An 18,919-nucleotide genomic window follows, 5' to 3' on the forward strand; every position below is an offset into this window, starting at 1 on the left:
ATTAACAGAATCAAAATGTTATTCAAAAAAATTGGTCAAAGAGAAACTCCTACCACAAATGAGTTATTTATATATAAAAAATGTTTAGGGTTGAATTCAACCAGCATAAAAAAGACAAAATTTAAGAACACAACTTGTTAGGAAATGAACTTCCTCATTAAATTGATACTATCAATTTAAGACCCCATATTATTATTGACATTTTTTTTTTTTTTTTTTTAATATATATATAAAACATTATTATTGAGTCTATTGACTTGTTAAGCAATTGGGATTTGTAGGTGAATATGGATATATTTTTATTCGATCAGTTAATTATTTATCCATAACTGAACTAATAGGGTTTTAAATAAGTTAAGTGGCTGATCGGATTATAAATAGACTACATGACTAATTAGGTTATAAACAATCCGTTAATGATTTGAGTTACCATGCTAGCTAGTTGGTCTCAATTGGATTCTCAACAATGGATCACCTTATGATTGAATTATCATGATAAGCAAAAGATGATAGGTGTCCATAGATACATCACGCAAAATTACACCATTATTGGATTTTTCGATGGATAATTACTAATCTTAACTAAGAAAAAAATATGATATCATGGCTTACTACAATTCTAAATTTCCAAATATATATAAGAAAAATGTTTCCTATGGCTTAGCACATGCACCATTGTGTTTGTCTCTCTCTTCCTCATATAATGAGCTTCGTACCGACCCTTCCTCTTATAGATTGAACCAAAAGAGGGCATTGATCAGGTTGTAGTATCGAAAACGAACACCTCCTAAATTATATATATATATATATATATACAAACACAACCATGGATTTAGGGGACGGTATCAGCATTGGTATCTATTGATACTGATTCGATATTGACCCTGATCGGATTGGATCGGTCGATCATTCTTGCCTGCCTTTTTTAGAAAGTAAAATTTTTTACTATTTCACTCCTGAAACGATACGGGTATCTAATCCGAATTGATCAGGAATCAATGATCATCTTAGTCAATAATGATACAATACAATCGATATAATACCGATACTTGAAACCATACACACAACTATACTATTTTTTTGCGATATATTAACTTTTGATGCCACACATATCCTTTCATTTGCAGGAAGAAGGAGAAGTAGCTACCCCATCCCCATTCCCATATTGGTAGATTACCCATATTCCATAGCATCTGTAGTGGAGAATTAGAGAAATGGAGACCCAATCAGATGGTAACGAGGATATCGCCTCCATCAAAGAGATGCGCAAACATCTCGAATCTCGTATTGGAACCAGACGTATCGCTCAACAAGACCTCATAGCTTCTTTGCAAGCTGTCGTTCCCGACCTTGTTTCCTCTCTCGATCTCTCTCTCAAGCTAGTCTCTGCCTTTAATGGCCGCCAATACACTCCAATCTTAATCCCAAAACCCAAAATAAACTCTAGCCCTAACCCTAACACTTCCCTATCTTAAGGCACCCGAAGAGAACAACCCTCTCCGTCGCTCCCCCGTCGAGCCCAAAACCTCTCCCCCCAAAACTATGCTCCCTCACCACCCACTGAAGCTGCTTCGGCTGTTCGTCCATCGGACGGCCATAAACTGGCCGTCGACGGCAGTGGAAGCCCACTGTCCCTCGTTCGTGCTATGGTTGCGGTTTGCCTTTTGGAGCGGGTACCCTTTGCGCCCTTGATTCTTCTACGGTGCTCAGGAAGCTGAGAACGACCAGTCTGCGACCCCGGCCGAGAAGTCCGCTTTGCTCGAACTGGGTGGGAATCTGGTTCCATTCTGGCGGTTGAAATGGCTTTGAGGTCAATGGCCGACGAATATGGCGGTGTTGAATTGGAAGAGTTCGTCGTTGGCGGGAAATCCAGGGTTTTGGTTTTGGATATTGACCGTAGCCGTCTTGTCAAGGAGTTGCCTGAAAGTTCTCAGCAGCAACAGGAACTGAGTTCCGGTGATGGGAATCAAATTCAGCAGCGGTGACAGGTGGAGCTGATAGGAATGGGGCGGTTTTTGGGATGGGAGGAGCATGCCTAGGCCAATGCCCGATATGTGGCTCGGACCCAGGGGGATGGGTGTTCCTCCTCTCCATAGACCACCTTTGGGGGGCTCAAATACTCCTCCTTTGAAGCAGAGAACCGAAGAGGACGATCTGAAGGATCTCGAGGCGTTGTTGAATAAAAAATCCTTCAGGGAGTTGCAGAAGTCTAAGACGGGAGAGGAGCTTTTGGACCTCATCCACCGTCCCACTGCCAAGGAAACTGCCGTCGCTGCTAAGGTTAGGAATTCTGGCCATACTGTTGTAAATCATGCATACATTTGCTTTTCAATTGCCATTGCAGAATGCCCATTGGTCAGAGTTAGTCTGTACTAGAATTTGGAGTTACTTATTTTGTTACCCGCTATCTGCTCTGATCTTACAGCTTCCTTGCTAATTCTTATAGGATTGAATATCCAAAAAACACTGAACACTTGTTTCTTACCGTACATAGTAAAATGATCAAGAGTGCCCTGGTAGTTGGTCGTCATTTTCTTCTTTCAAAAACTCCAGACAATAAGCCTTCTCTCAATTGATTGTGGTTGGGTACATAATCCTGTTCTACCAGTCCACTCCCATTTAAAGGTGTTCTACCAGTCCACTCCCATTTAAAGCCCATAGCAGCTGTAAACTCGTAAGCACCTGTGTCCTTACCTCTTCAATGCAGGTAATCTATCCTTGTCCTCTTACCAACACCTTCAGTTTGCATCATATTACTCATCCTTCAGTGGTGCGGTTAGAAGAAAATGCTCATTTACTTGTCTAATCCACTGATAAGAGCATTAGAGGGTTATATTTAAGGGGAAAAGGTTCTCTGAACCATCAAGGGAGAGTACGCTAGCACCCTCTCTCTCTCTCTCTCTCTCTTCTTGCTGTCCTCCTACAAAACCATTCCATTGCACCTCATTGGTACACTCCTCTATGTTGCTTGCTCGGAGAACACTCTCCTTATATTTAATAATCTAATTGCCATTAATTCTTCTTTTATAATAAAAGGGAGAGGGTTCTCTGAGCTGGCAAGGTGGGGAGCCAGCCAAGGGGGAGGGCGGGAGACGGTTTGTCAATAAGAAGTGAGTAGGAGAGAGTGTGTTAAGTGGAGAGAAAAAGAAAGAAAGAGGAAGTCCTGGTGTAGCCTATGCTGCCAGCTCAAAGACACTTTTCCCATAATAAAATGGAAGAGGTTTTCTTGCAGGTTCTTGCTACATAGGTTTTCTTGGTGGTCTGAATATCTGCCTCATGGAAGCTTAGATGGGGCCAAATTTTGTGAACAGGTAGACATGGTCTTTTGCTCACACACCAAGTTTCAGACCTGAAGGAGTCTCCTAAGTGGCAAAATAAAGCATTGAAAAATTCAGGATTGCAAATGGGATGCACAGACTACGTGGGGATGCATAGATATTCATAAGAGGGTGTGTGATTGAATTTGAGTCTGAATTTTGACAGTGGGTCAATCCAAACCATTTCCCAGATATCCAATAAACTGCACATCACCCTCCCACATGGTGCATATGAGGCATGCTGTCAAGAGACTCTTTTCCATGCGGGGTCTTTGGAGAAACTTTTCAGTAAATTTTGTCGTTCTTATGCTTCCATATCCCCATTTTGGAAGAAGTAGAAAACCATGTATCATAAAGTCTACTGATGCATCGTTTCTTATATCAGCATCATACATCGGTGTCATTTAAGTCTTTTAGGAAGAGTACATTTCATCATCTATTATCTCCCATTTGCCTTCAGAAACAGGCCATAGTCATGCACCTACATTTATTTTTCTTCCCTTTTCCACACATTATTTAATATTATTGTCTTGTATTATTGTTTCAGTTCAAAACCAAAGGTGGTTCTCAACTAAAGGAGTACTGCTCTGCTTTGACAAAAGAAGATTGCCGGCGCCAATCTGCATCTTTTATGGCATGTGAGAAGGTTAGTAAAGAGTAAGGTTTGCTATTGTTGTTTGTTATGCATGGTTTCTTTTTTTCTGTATAAGTTCTTTTTTGGCATATTAGTCTGCACTGCAAGCACTGCTTGTTTAGTTAGTGATGTTGCTCCCTCCTCCTCAACATCATCTAACCATTGGTCCTAAAGTTGGAGTCTTTCGTTTTGTAACATAAATTTGGAGTGCATCTTATGATGTTAAGTGTATTCTGAGGTACTTTGGTAATTAATTGACTTAAAGAAATATGTATTATGGACAACAGAACAAACTGTGCAGCTTGGCATGTCCTGGACTTTATCTTTTGATATGGTGGTACTTTTTTCAATATTTATAGTTGCTGTGTATAGATGCAATTGGAATCTAGCAGCATTGATAATTTGATGTCTGTGATGTTCTGTGCCATTGCAGTTGGGATATGTTCTTGATTTCAGTATTTATTGACACAGTACATTGTGTTTATTGAATTATTCCCCTTGTCAGGTTCATTTTAGGCGCATAATTGCTCTACACACTGATGTCAATTTAGGGGATTGCTCATTTCTGGATACCTGCCGTCACATGAAGGTATGTTTTCGTCTATTGTTGCTTAGGATTTTGTTTTGCCAAGGATTTATACTAATTCATTATTATTGGACAGACGTGCAAATATGTTCACTATGAGCTTGACCCAACGCCAGATATTCCAGCCATGATGATGGGGGCTTCTGCTCTCCCACCTACAAAACCATTAAAGCCTCAACGGGCTGAATATTGTTCAGAGGTAGAGCTTGGTGAGCCACAATGGATTAACTGTGATATCCGTAATTTTAGAATGGACATCTTGGGGCAGTTTGGAGTTATAATGGCGGATCCCCCATGGGATATTCATATGGAGTTGCCATATGGAACGATGGCTGATGATGAAATGCGCAATTTAAATGTTCCTGCACTGCAGACAGATGGTTTGATTTTTCTCTGGGTCACTGGTCGTGCAATGGAGCTTGGACGAGAGTGGTATGTGCTTAACCTTGACTATGTCGCAATTAGTATGTGAATGGCATTTGATTTTTCGGGGAAGGTTTCTAACCAACGATAAATTTTATGAATGGTTTGGGGATTTAGTAGTTGCACCACAAAATGCATTAAACCAATAATCTTGCATTTGAAGATCAGTTCAGACTTCAGAGGCTGCTCAGGTTTTTTCTCTTCTATTTGGGAGATCCTTGCCTTTGGGGCCAGCTTAGTTTACCTCTTTGAGCAGTACTCTGCAAATTACCTGAGATATTTGATTCAGAGTTAGCTTGTTACCGTCTATTTTCTTGGGTTTTGGTGTTTTCTGAAGTTCTTCTTTGTTGCAGTTTGCGGTTTAGGATTTTTTTGGGGGGTAACCTCTGTGGCTTTGGGTTACATTCACTCTTTCTTCTTAATTTATATTAAAAGAAAAAAAAAAAATACTCCTATTAATCCTACTGCATGAAGTTTTCTCATCGCCTTATCATATCCAACCTGATGATAGTTTCAATGCGCTTGAAAGAATTTCATAGAATGTCCATCCTGGCTGTAAGCTTTATCCTTGACTAAGTCATCTGCGTATCCATGTTAAGCTTTCAGATTTTGTTTTCCATTCTACCACTTGCCAAATCAGGGTAACACTTTCCTATTCCTCTCCTTGTCAAGTTTATTCTTGATCTTATTTGCCGTTGATCCCTTTGTATCCTTTTCTTTGTTAAATTGCTTTCTCAAATATATCCCACCTAAACTTCTGGTCTGAAAATCCCTACTCTCTTTCTTGTTCAATAATTTGAAATCCTCTTAATTTCTTGCCTTTTATTCAATCCTTTTAAATGCTCCTTTCTATTCCAAACATTGTATTTTGATATTCAGGAAGATTCTAGATTTTTTGTTCCGATGAAAGCCTAAAGTAACCTTTTTAACTGCAATAGTACAATCTTAGGGTTTTGTGTTTATGGAGCAGTCAATGTAATACTTTTCTGTCAGGTGGCAGATCTGAGGTCTGGTGCAGGTGCATCTTGGGAGCTTTGTATGTGTTAGAGGTCATCTTGAGCCAACATATGAACTCAGTAGTTAATCTGTAATCAGATGCGATCATTCTACCAAAAAAAAAAACTGATGCAATCAGGGAATCAACCTGAACCAAAACTAGTCTGGCATTCTTGGACTCTTTTTTTTCTGTACCAACACATAATCACATATATCATGATAATAATACTTCATAAAGTGCCATCAGAAACAGACCTTTAGGGGGAAAAGAATGCTACCTGGTTGCGTGGACTCTGCACCAGGACACTGAAGGATGCAAAATTACTGCCCTACCCCCTGTAAAATCACAAAACTCCATCCTTGTCGATGCCCTTGTGCGAGCTCTCATTGGCCCCCACACTGGTGTAGGGGCTACACAACCAAGTTGCGATCGTTTACTGACCTTAAATATAAAATTTTGCTTTCTGCAACCCCAAAAGGAGGGGAATTCTATTCATTCCGATGATAAGAAAGTAGAACATTTATTCCTGTGATAAAATGGCAAATTCTATTAGATAATATGCTATGATGGTCACGAAGTTCATCTAAAGCTCAGACATCCCAATTTTATTGTATCAGTTTGGAACTTTGGGGATACAAGCGTGTGGAGGAGATTATTTGGGTGAAAACCAATCAACTTCAGCGAATTATCAGAACAGGCCGTACAGGACATTGGCTCAATCACAGTAAGGAGCATTGCCTTGTTGGCATTAAGGGGAATCCAGAAGTAAACAGGAATATTGATACGGATGTCATTGTTGCTGAGGTTCGAGAGACTAGCCGTAAACCAGATGAGGTAACCAGGTTTTTCATCCCATTCTGTCTCAATCACTGCTTTCTCTAGCACCTTTGAGGTTTCAAGTTTCAAGTGATTTTTTCTGCCTTTTCTATGTTTCTACTCATTTTTTTGCTTTAGCAAGCTACTGCTAAAGCTTATGTTAAAGCCGTTATCTTCTTATCATTATTATGGTGGAGGTCCCTATTGTGAACTTTCTTGAGCCTTGTGTTGCAAACTGAAGATATATGCATACATCTTGCAGATGTACGCTATGCTTGAGAGGATCAGTCCTAGAACAAGAAAGCTGGAATTGTTTGCACGAATGCACAACACACATGCAGGGTATGCTAGAGTTTCTGATTTCTGTTTTCAGTTTCTCTCTACCGAAACATAGTAGACAATCGTATAGGGTAGCTAGAATTAGGAGAAATATAGGATGTGATTTGGTCTTTTTGTAATGACTGCCTCTTGAAATTCGATTAAATCAGGTGGATGTCCCTTGGTAATCAACTGAATGGAGTTCGGTTGGTTGATGAAGGGCTTCGAGCAAGGTTTAAGGCTGCTTACCCAGATGTGGAGGTGCAACCATCATCCCCTCCTAGGAGTTCTGCAATGGAAGTAGACTCGAATGCTAGTCAATATAGGAGCCCCTTTGCAGGACTGGAATCAAAGACTGGGCCACAGTTTGCGGAGTCCTCGACCCCAGAAGCATTTGCCTCTGGAGAGAAGCCAATTTCCACAGATGTTGACATGATTGGTTAATTTAATGCATGATGTTACTGTTATGATCTGAAAATGTCTCATTCCCTGTGAAAAGTGTTGAAAATTTGTAGTTAAATGTATGTAATGATATTTAATTAGAGAAAGTTTTCATGTACTTGGGGAAGTTTCACCACACCATCCTAGGTACAAAAACACAAATATTCCTCCTGCCTGCATCTGAATTCTGAAGCCCTGCAGTCGAGGGATGAATCCCTTTGACAAGGCTTAAGGAAAACTAGGTCCTATTGAAATTTAGGGAAAGTTTTCTTTCATGCGATAAAGGAGTAATAAATGTTTAACCCCTAAAATGGGGATTTTGTGCTTGAATTGGTTAGGTATTAGCAGCAATCGCTGTGGTGCATTTGGCAATGATACAAGTAGGGCAATATAGAGTGGCTCAAGGGTTAAATACCAAGAAGTACCTGTTGATTCTGATTCAGATTGGATCGGAATCGATCAGGATCTGTAAAGAATAATCAGAAATATGAGTTAACCTTGGTTTACACATGGGATTGATCAATACAAATCGATTAAAATCAGTGGATCTGATTCTAATTTTTATAACAGTGGAATGGTTGAATCAGAAGGAGCTAACTAGCTAAGTCAACAAAACATGAAATTTAAATAAGGAAAAAGCACAGTTGTGCTTATATATAAATGGGCTAATGTGCCAAGGACAAACTTTTAAAATAATTTCAATAGAGTTGTTTCAAGATGCAACGTGAGGGGAGATCTTGAATCGCCTACTCTTCCAGGCTTCCCACCTCCAAACTCCTCTCTCTCTCTCTCTCTCTCTCTCTCTCTCTCTAACAGATACCGCTGTGTAAATGCATATGTTAAGGGGCCAGCTAAGTTATCATGGGACTCTAGCTGGAGTGTAGTTGTCAGATGCAAGAGGAACCTGGTTGACCTCATTTAGATCTTGAGATTTTAAGGTATAATAGCATATAAATCTAGTTTATTTTGTCTACATTTACAAAGACTCTACTTTAAAATTTATTCACATTTAACAGGAAAACCAGTAAATTTGGGGTATTCAATCAAGTATTGAACAAAAAATCCAAGGGAATACCCATTTATCTGAAACATATAAGCAGATTCAGAAGAAAGAATGCATCTTTATTCTCTTTACATCATAGAAAGAATACAAACTCAAATCTCATGTCTAAGACAAAACTAAATCTCACGACCCCTTTCATACTTCAAAACAAATAATGATTTGAATAATTGTTCTCAATCCTGTACTAATGATCTCGAAGTAGCTCTGAAGCAATCAACCAGGTAATTTAGATCTGGGTTCCAAATTTAATTTGTATCCAAGTATAAACCCCATTAGATTCTGCTACTGATAATCATAAAAATGGTTGCTCCGAAAACAACAGCAAAAATGGTTGACGAAAGGCTACGCAGAGGCAAAGAAGATGATGTCGTCGGCATCGGCATCGGCATCGGCATCGGCGACGGCGTCGGCGTCGTCGGAATGGACCCAAACACTGTAGGGTATGAAGGGGAATCTGCCGGGCTATAGCCGTAAGAAGGAGGAAGCGCAGACCCATTTGCTAGAAGTACTGAAATTTGGAGCTTCTGTGAATTCTTGCAGCGCCCTGGTATTCCACTGGTGAAGTAGAATCTTCCCGGTGAAGTGATGTTAAACAAGAAATTGCCGTCGTCCACGGATATGATGGGGTTCTTGAGGTCGCATGCGTCGAAAGCTTGCGGAGTGACTTGGATCACTGAATCTTGACTTGGTGGATAGAGGAACACTGCAGAGACAAAGAAATCAAGATCTGTTTTTTCCTCCCAAAACCCATGAATGACAATGAACAGAACAGAACAGAACAGAAAAAATCGAAATGGGTTTACAAATTCCAATCTTTTCTTTTGAAAGTTCTTTTATCTGGGAATGCAAAATGCAGAGATCAAATACTAAAAGGATATAATGAGGATTGCAGAGAGGAAAAAACTTACACAGAGAATCTCCAATGTTCAACTGGTGGGTTTGGGACCAGGTGGTGTAGATACTTGGATTGGCTGAACTGGGGTCCCCCAAGCATGCAAATCTCCTACTTGGTATTGATAGCAGAGGACATTGGTTTGCAGCAGCATAAGAAACTGAACTGCGCAGAAAAATTGCCTTCTTGAAAGCCTAAAACTAATCATCTCACCCAATTGCTTGCTCGCTCGTTCTCTCTCTCTCTCTCTCTCTCTCTCAAATTGAGGAGCAAAACACAGGAAATCTCATGGGCTCAGAAGACTTTTGGCTTGAGACAGAAAGCTGGACAAGAGGGCGAAGTTGAAAGACAGAATTACTAGAAAACCTTTCCTCTATTAAAAGAACTTAGAATAGACTCTCCATGCTGCCAGCTTCGAAAGTCCCTGTCACATCTATTTTCTTATTATTTCTTTTCCCATTTTTCTTTCTAGTATCATCTCTCACCTCCGGAAAGGATTCCCACCTTTTCTTCCATGCTTTAGGCAATCTGGAAAGGCACATAAGGAAATAAGGAATGGTGCGAAGGGAAAAAAATCGTCTAAATTCCGATCTCGTATAATTCGTACAATATCACCTTTAGATGGTGACACATGTATTGATAACAATACAATGGTCCAGATCTGATTTAAATGCCTCTTCACTGATTTAATGTTTTATTAGTTGTACCAGATTTGGACCATTGTATTGATATCAATACATGTGTCATCGCCTGAAGGTGGTATTGCATGGAATTGTACGAGATTGGAATTGCAGACGATTTCAACCCGGTGCGAAGTGTGAACTACTGAACTGTGAAATCCTTAAGTTCTATAGATTTTACAGAAAAAAAAAAAAAAAAGTTCTAGAGATTGAATGGTTTAAAAATTTATGATTATGATGGCTGATCATGGAACAGTTCACATCATATAATAACATAAAAAAATTAGAATTTACGGATCAATGACTGGGACAGGATTAGGAGTGTATGAATTAGAAATTAAGTAGAGGAGTCACTATGTGCAGCACATGGGCTGTAGTCTATTTTATTTTCCCCTGATTTTTCGGGATATTTAGGCCAGATTTGATGATGATTGAATTTTCAGTTTTTTAATCATAGATGATAATTGATGCTAGGGGTGTCAATTTTCAAACCGAACTGGTAAAACCGGTTAGACCGAACCGATAACAACACGGACCGAACTGAATTGAAGCCTTATTAGGTCGGTTTGGTTTGGATTATTGCAACCCCAAAACCAAACCGAACCGCATCGAAAACCGGATGAACCCGAAACCAAACCTGTAAGAAACCGAAATACTCCAAAATTCATTAAAAAAAATCAAAATTTGCATAGTTTTGTAAACATTTGTATGGAAAGTCGAATCCAAACTGGACCAAAAACCAAAACCAACCCGGTTACAAATCGATTTAAGAAACCGAAGACAAATCGAAACCAAACCAAAACCGGAATTTCTTATTGGTTCGGTTTCGTTTCGGTTTCAACTTTCCCACACCGAAACCGACTCAACCTGGACCAAAACCGAGCCGAACCGACCGATTGACACCCCTAATTGAGGCTTCCATCCCTTGCTCTGTAAAATAGATTCCCACTATCTCATATCATGTGCTTTTTTCCCCAGTTTGAAATGGGTGCAAATGAGAATCCATGTGGCTAACTCTATTTAGTTGAATAAGTTGAGTTGGAGGAGGTGTTGCTTGTTAGCCATGTGCAAATATAGGTAAATAGATTCTCTATTGAACAACTGAACAATTGAATTTTCTTTCAATGGTGAAGGAAGAATCCCATGCTCATGGTCATCGGTATCATTAAATGATCAAGGGAAAATGTATTTTTGAATTCGTTAGTAGGGGTCAAAGTTTCATGATTTATCCCATCATATGGTTACATTATCAGTGAGTAGGGATTCTTGTACTCCCTCGCTACTTGTTAGCCTTTTGTTACTAATTTTTCTTCATACTAATTTTCCCTTAAAGGGAGAGAGTTTCCCACGCTATCATTGTGGGAAAGAATCTTACACCAATGGATGTCTTGAAAAAAGTGTTTCATGCAACCATCATGTCCACATGAGCTACCAAGCTATGCAGTCCTGACATGTGTGTGATGAAATGCAGCTGAGTCATAAAGCCTAGAGTCCATCAAAGCTGATTTTTGTTCTCTTTTCAAATTTCAATTTCTTATAAAGTGATAGGATTCCGAATATCCTTCTTTACCATGTCATCCTTCTAGAAAAGATGATTTGGTGCGAGAGTGTGAGAATGAAACCTTGAAACATAGTGTCATATATGGATTGATATGATCCTGGGCTTCCTTAAGTTTTTATATCAGTCCCCTTCTCACATAAGACATCAATCACCTTGGAAGCAATAGAGAGTGGAGCTTGGAATAAATTTCTTTCCAAGCATATTCATCAGATTTCCTCTCTTTCACAGAATTCATATTTTGCCAACAAGAGTTTTCAAGTTTTAGTTCAGACAGAATTCTCATGTCTAATGGTATAAGTTGAAAATTTGGTTGAAAACAAAATCAATTCTTTACACGGTTGAGAATACAAAACATGTACAAGAACTCTCCGGATTAGTTGGCTCCAATTTGTCATTAAGTCCACCTTTCTAGTTGTTGACTTTATTATTATTATTACTATTTTTGGGTCAACGGTGTTATGGTTCCTACAATTGAAGCCGAAACATAAATCTATTAAGAGTATCAGTTATTTCATAATGTGGGGAAAAAAAAAATTCTAATGTATGAACTATGAAGTAGGGATATAAAACTTAGATCAAATCTGTTGATTCCGATCCTGATTCTGGTTGATCCGACTCAAACTGATTCTGTTTGAATCTCAACCCGTTCTAGTCAGACCCATTGTACAATTAATTGTATGGTTTAAGGATCGACTCTTATCATAGTTTCTTCCTTTTCCCCCTCTACATCTAGTATGCATGAGTAAAGTCATCTTGGATAATGTTGGAAGGGAAAAAAAGCCATGGAAAAATTAGTTATGCTTGTTCATAAAAGGTAAAAACTCTCTAAATACATGAGAATAGATCCTTTGCACCTATATGGGAGATTTGAACTCATGATTTCTTAATGATGAGATGTTAAGACCTTGCCAACTGAACTATCTATTGGAGATACATTTTGGGGATAATCATGGTTTTAGTGGATGATATTGAAACAAACATGTTTACCCCCAAAATCGATATGATATTGGAATTGGATCGATATCGAATGTATTTTTTTCAACATTTTTTTACCCTTGTTCTGTGTCATTCAATCGATACAAAATCTATCAGTACCAGGATTGGAGAGTTGCCAAATCAATGTGGATCGTCTGAGAACCATGTTTAGGGTAAAATTCAATACCTGCTACTTTTGGTTTCATATATAGCCGCCTCTTGAGGAAATAGGCTCACATGTCAAAGTGAATATATGTGGAGAGAATCCAACCTGCTAATATAGGAATTGGAAGTTGTCTTCTCACCGCGTCAGTCACCGACTCACCATTCCACGCAGTTACCATCCAGGTCCCTTCACCTTTTCCCTTTTCCTTTTCCTTTTCGTGTGATGGGAATCTCAAGATTTTCTCGCCACCCCTCATTCAATGGTGTTAGTTTAGTTTAGTTTAGTTAGTTCGTTCTAGTTTCTCCACCTAAGGCATAAGGAGAAGACCTCTCCAGAGTCCAGACAGCTCTTCAAGTCAAGACCCAGAAGCTAAATTCTCTTCTGAGATCAAACCCAGATTCTATATTGGACTCTGGGGTTTTCTGATAGATTAAATCAGGACTGAAAGCAAAGAAATAGAATTTATGGCGTTTTCGAAAAGTGATCATGGAGATGAAGATCGGCCTCGTCTCTATAACCCCTACCAAGATCTGCATCTACCGGTTCAGACCCTTTATAAGCTCCCGACCTCCCCCGAATTCCTTTTCCAAGAAGAGTCCCTTGTGCAGCGCAGATCCTGGGGTGAGAATCTTACGTATTACACCGGCTGTGGGTATCTCGCTGGAGCTATCGCCGGCGCAGGCAAGGGTTTTGTTGAAGGCGTCAAGGCGTTTGAAGAGGGCGACAACTTGAAACTCCGGACCAATCGCATCCTCAACGCCTCCGGTCACTCTGGCCGTCAATTCGGTAACCGAGCTGGCATTATTGGCTTGTTGTACGCGGGACTGGAGAGCGGACTCGTCGCCGTCAGAGACACGGATGACGTCGTGAACAGTGTCTTGGCCGGTCTTGGTACCGGAGCCCTGTATAAGGCGGCGTCAGGGCCAAGGTCGGCCGCTGTCGCCGGCGCTATTGGAGGGCTGATGGTCGGAGCTGTTGTCACTGGGAAGCAGGTTTTGAAGAGATACGTTCCCATCTAGGGTTTCTTCTTCTCCTTCCTTCTTCCTCTTCCGTTGGGTATTCTTAATAACTTCTCAGATTTGAAAAATTGAAATATACACGTCACCGATTTATATTTTCTTTCCCCCTTCCATCTCCATGTAATTTGTGGAGTGCGTGGATGTTGTTGAATAATTGAACCATCTATGTACGGGAAGAAACATTCTATTCAAAAGTGCTTTTCTGGGCTTAGATAAAGCTTAAATTGCAGAATTCTCTCTCTCTCTCTCTCTCTCTCTCTCTCTCTCTCTCTCTAATTCCACTCTTTTCTGTGCTATTCTGTGTGTTGCCGGGGTGGGGGATGGTTTGCTTATGCTGGGAAACTGTTTGTGTTATACTTCTGGGTACCGATATTTGGACCTTCCATGCTCCCATCCCCTGGGTTTCCCTTTCTGAAGTTGATAATTTTTTGTTTCGCTTTGCCTTTTCATTATGGGATTTATCATTTATTTGAAACAGCTCTTCAGTGTATGTGATCTGTGTCTATCTATACATAATACATCCCTTATTTGGATTTTGAAGACCTTCAGAAATGAATTGTGTAGCATAGAGACAATAAGTACCCAAGCACTTATACTCTGCTTATCACATTTTTCGCTTTGTTTTTTGGGCAAAAGCTTATCAGATTAATGCTAACTCATTATGAAATGGGGAATTTTTTTTTTTGGTAGCTGTAGGGCTTTTAGTTTTGAATTCCACATGGCTGGATACTCTTAAGAAATGCAGTTGTCAATTGTTGACAATCATTATAAGCTCTTTCTGCTTAATTTGTTGTTATTATTTTGTTTTTGGTTTTTAGTTGATTGATATTTAGATGAGGGAAAAATTGTGTAGTAACTGTTATAATTTGGTCTGGAAAATAATTCATTGGATTGCCTTTCTTGTTGGTAACAATATTTGCAGAAGTTTGAGACAAAAAGAAAAGAAACATGTAAAGAAATAAGTGGAAATGGAAGGTATTATTAATTTGATTTAAGCAGGTTTGGTTGTTCCATCACTAAGGATTCAGGGTTTTATTGTTTGTATTTTCATTTATTTCAATTATATTTTTATTTTTTAACTTTTTCAAAGGAAAGTAGAGATTAGCCAGTTTGGAACTTTCTTTTTCAAAATTCATTACCTCTGGATCAATTCTGAAATCTGAGTTGCTATCAGCATTGGATTGGTTGTCCACAGCATCTGGTGGTTCTGATCTTCTGATTCATTCTCCCGGCACTTGTTCTATCGTGTAGTATTGATATCTGATTTCATGAGTTTTTCAGTCTCTGTTGCATTTTCTCCTTTTTTGTTTTGAGATCTCAAGTAGACTTGGTCAAGTTTTTTGTTCCTGTCCACTGTCAGCTACATCTCCAACTCTTTAGAATCACTCCAGGCTCCAGACCTCTATGTTGCTTTGGCGACATCCATCAACTGGAAATTTGCTTTAAATTTCATACTATTTTAGAGCCTAAATTTGCCCCCCCCCCCCCCCAAAAACCTCCTGGCATTCTGTGGCACAATACCGCGGCTACTCCGTGTGAAAGAGCCTAAGATCCTATGGTCAAGATTGGGTGAGTCAAATTCTGAACGATGCAGCAGAGCATCTGTTTGAGAACTTGAGATCACATATTCAGCATAACGGCATAGTAATAGACGGGCAGAAGCTGGAATTGGGGCATTGCCATTCACTTATTTGCCCGGACAACCTTGTAATCAAACCTGCAACATCAAAGCGGGGTGTGTGTGTGTGTGTGTGTGTGAGAGAGAGAGAGAGAGAGAGAGAGAGAGAGAGAGAACTCCAAACCCCTACCCCCAATCCACACTGGAAAACAAGCACCACAAAAATAGTCAGGTTAATCATATCGCATAGAACAGAAGCAGAAATGCAAACTTTGCTCTATACAATAAATACATTTGGAATGGAAATGCAGTCAACGCGACCTGACCTATCCATTCTGCAATACAAACACCCAAAAAATAGTCTCAGGTTAATACATGTCACGTAGAATGGAAGCATGAAATGCAAACTTCGCTCTATACAATAGTTACATTCAGAATGGAAATGCAGTCAAAATCTTGGATAAATTACAACACCCGACTGCGTTTTGCATTTATAGATGCAACTTCCAAGTCGCCGATGAAGAAAAGGATCTTGTCAAGAATTCCTAAGCAAGGTTCCTCTGCCCCCATGGATTCTTCCCTGCTAGATCCTCCTTTTAAATTGGACCTACCAGAGACACTTTGTCACCCTTTCTAGAACCCAAGTACCGCTGGATTTCTCCTTGATGAACAAGATAGTAGTCATCACCTTCCTTGACAATTTTCAATCCCCTGAAGCAAAATGTAATAAAATGTACAATGTTTCAGTGCCACAAGCATCTATTTAAGGATTAATTACTTGGCCTTGTATAAATATATGCATCCTCCCATCACCAGGAATAAAGTTACTATATACAGATTAGGCAAATGGTTGCCAAACAGAAAGAACTGCATAAAAGGTAAGTAGTGCTAATTTCTCCCATTTTAGAATGGCTCCATTGCCTTCATTTATGTTCAGTCAGTTCACTCGGGCTCGTAACTTTTAGAAAAGTTGCCGGTGAATTTCAAAGCCGAAGTGGGAATTCCAGCCAATCCTTGGTTAATGACCACTTTTCATAGTGTGTGAGAAACCCTCTCTCAGATGAAATTCAGATAACCAACCCGATTTATTCACAGTACTTTCTTTTCATGACATGGGCCTAAATAGAGTGGAATGTCAAAGCAGACAGTGTTATGAGTTGAGTTGGTATCATCATTAAACAATGAGGGGGAGTTCGAGCTTACATCATAGTTTCTCCTACAGTTCTACATTTTTCTTAATTCATTTACAGATAACAATTCAAAATTTTAATGTTGAATTCTCAAAAGGTTAGCATCATCATTTATGCAAACATTTCAAAAGATTGGATCAAATACAGTATCACCAACTTCAACATTAAAATTTTTTCAGGCAATAAAAAAATTATGATCAGCATGCTAGAAACACAAGCAGGGAAAATATAAAATTGGAATTACAAAGTGTAACTTTAGTAACAATAGGACTGAAAGTGAGGAAGTGAAAATTGATTATAGAGACTTACCGCAAAGTGAGCATTTAAGGTACCTAAGTTTAATCATATGAAAAAGAAGAATAAATAGAGGATGATGTTGCACAAAGGATTAGAATAGGGTTGATGAAGTAGGGTGCATCCGAGTGTTTGTGATCGATGTATTCCTTCAAAATTTGAAGGAAAATTATAAGATAGCTATTCGACCAGAATAGGTAAGAGCTGAATGTTGGCCAATGAAGGAAAAAATATAAACAAACTTAGTATAGCTGATATGAGGATATTGGGTTGGATAATGGTAAAACTGAAAAAAATAAAATAAGGAATCAATGTATTAGAGTAATTTAGAGTACTTCAATACATGATAAATTGCGAGAAAGAATTTGAGGTGGCATAGACATTGCAACGGAGGCCTTTCAATGCTCCAACACATAAGGTGATTTGATTTAGCTTGAAGGAGCTAAAAGAGCTAGGGTAGGCGTAAAATGATTCTAGGAGAAGTGGTGAGGAAAAACAGCACAGTTTAGAACTTATTACAAGTTGTAATGAATAGAGCTGATTGAAGAAAAATGATCCATGTAGCTCCAAGTATGGTTATGAATAGATCCAACTGGAGAGAAAGGATCCATGTAGCCGACCCATTTAGTTGGGACAAGTATGGGTTGAGTTCAGGTGCACGCTAGAAACAATTATGATGGGGTTCTGTGTCTCGATTACTCCATGGATCTCAGGTATTATGCTTAACAGCCCAGAAAAACTAAGCTGGTGACAAGCTTTAGTAATTGTAGAAGAAACACAGATTATTTGTTCACCAAGGAGTAGTAAATGCTATAGGTTTAAAGCCTGCAGATTTCTTTTTCTTCTTTCCTACGGTAGTAAACGATCTTGTTGAGAATGTTAGACTTATCTAATTGTTTGATTTTGATCGAGTTTCACTTCAGATATGGCAAGATATTAAAATTAACAAGAAAATTAACTTACACTCCGACTCGATCACACCGATCTTGCACTACATAAACATCTTTCCATAACTTGGAACCAACTGGGGCGTAGAAGGCGGCCTGATCTTCTCCCCACCTCTCCTTGAATAGGTTGCACCACAGATTATTGCTAGAAGCCAAGACCCTCCATTTCCTGCAAACTTCACAAGAAAAATGCTTGCTTACACATCTACCAAATTCATAAAAACCAACATTGACTCTGCCATTCAATCCAAAACTGGAGTTTGCAAGGTTACTGGATTGGGCGTGGCTGCAGAGCTAACATATATGCTTCTTAAATCTGATCTGATCAGGTGATTAGATTCAAAAGGCCGATATAGCTTAGGCGGTTAGCTAGCCAGAAGAACCCTAATTGAATTGATTACCAATTCGTTTTCTTCTTCTTCTTATCTTTTCCTAGAAAGAGGGTCGATGAGCATCTATCTGATATGATCGAACCCACAAAATTGAAGTGGTAAACAACAAATCTCAAAATATGGAACCAAGAGTTCAGAGAAGAGAGATTAAAAAAATCCCCAATTCGAGATAAATTAAGGCAAAATCAGGAATGGATGATCTCCAAAGAATATGAGATCTCGGGATTGTAAGCTCTAACCTTGTTGGGCGTTGCGAGGTCCTGGTGATTCAAGAACAAGAAGATCTTCAGTGAGAGGTCTGATGGTAATCCTTCCATTGGATAATTCAGTTTCAGAAGGGCTTAGCTATTAGGTCCTTACCAAAAAACAAAACATGTGACATTGGATTACATTTTCCTCTACCCATGGAGGAGGAATTCCTTCGCCATTGGCAATGTGACCTTTTTTAATGGTAGTTTATGCCTCAAGCAGCTGAAATTTCTATTGGTGGCTGGACTCTGGAGCTTGTTTGTATAACCTGACAAAAATCTTTGGATTTTGTTTTAATATAAGGTGAGTTTTTCTAGGTGGGTTAGACTCTAGAGAGGTTT

At 39.2% G+C, this 18,919-nt stretch overlaps 1 protein-coding gene, 1 long non-coding RNA gene and 2 pseudogenes across 2 annotated transcripts; 2 read left to right on the top strand and 2 right to left on the bottom strand.

The window, feature by feature from the left end:
• The first annotated feature begins 1,129 nt into the window (after positions 1-1,129).
• Positions 1,130-7,671, top strand: LOC122080709 (annotated as a pseudogene).
• A 962-nt stretch (positions 7,672-8,633) lies between these two features.
• LOC122082626 lies at positions 8,634-9,993 on the bottom strand (annotated as a pseudogene).
• Positions 9,994-12,904: 2,911 nt separating this feature from the next.
• On the top strand, positions 12,905-14,105 carry LOC122081434 (mitochondrial import inner membrane translocase subunit TIM23-2-like). The gene has a single exon (XM_042648580.1). It carries the CDS (start codon positions 13,334-13,336, stop codon positions 13,886-13,888), a length of 555 nt encoding a protein of 184 aa, XP_042504514.1. The 5' UTR covers positions 12,905-13,333; the 3' UTR covers positions 13,889-14,105.
• Positions 14,106-15,709: 1,604 nt separating this feature from the next.
• Positions 15,710-18,676, bottom strand: LOC122081304. Its single transcript, XR_006141064.1, has 3 exons — positions 18,569-18,676; positions 17,954-18,113; positions 15,710-16,217 (listed from the first exon to the last, which is right to left on the bottom strand). It is a non-coding gene; the product is annotated as an uncharacterized LOC122081304 (long non-coding RNA).
• Positions 18,677-18,919: the final 243 nt, after the last annotated feature.

This window comes from Macadamia integrifolia, chromosome 6 (assembly GCF_013358625.1).
Source record: "Macadamia integrifolia cultivar HAES 741 chromosome 6, SCU_Mint_v3, whole genome shotgun sequence".
Classification (NCBI taxonomy): domain Eukaryota; kingdom Viridiplantae; phylum Streptophyta; class Magnoliopsida; order Proteales; family Proteaceae; genus Macadamia; species Macadamia integrifolia.

What these genes read in the sequence shown, in the direction of transcription:
- LOC122081434 (XM_042648580.1), top strand. Translation starts at nt 13,334, where the DNA reads ATGGCGTTTTCGAAAAGTGATCATGGAGATGAAGATCGGCCTCGTCTC.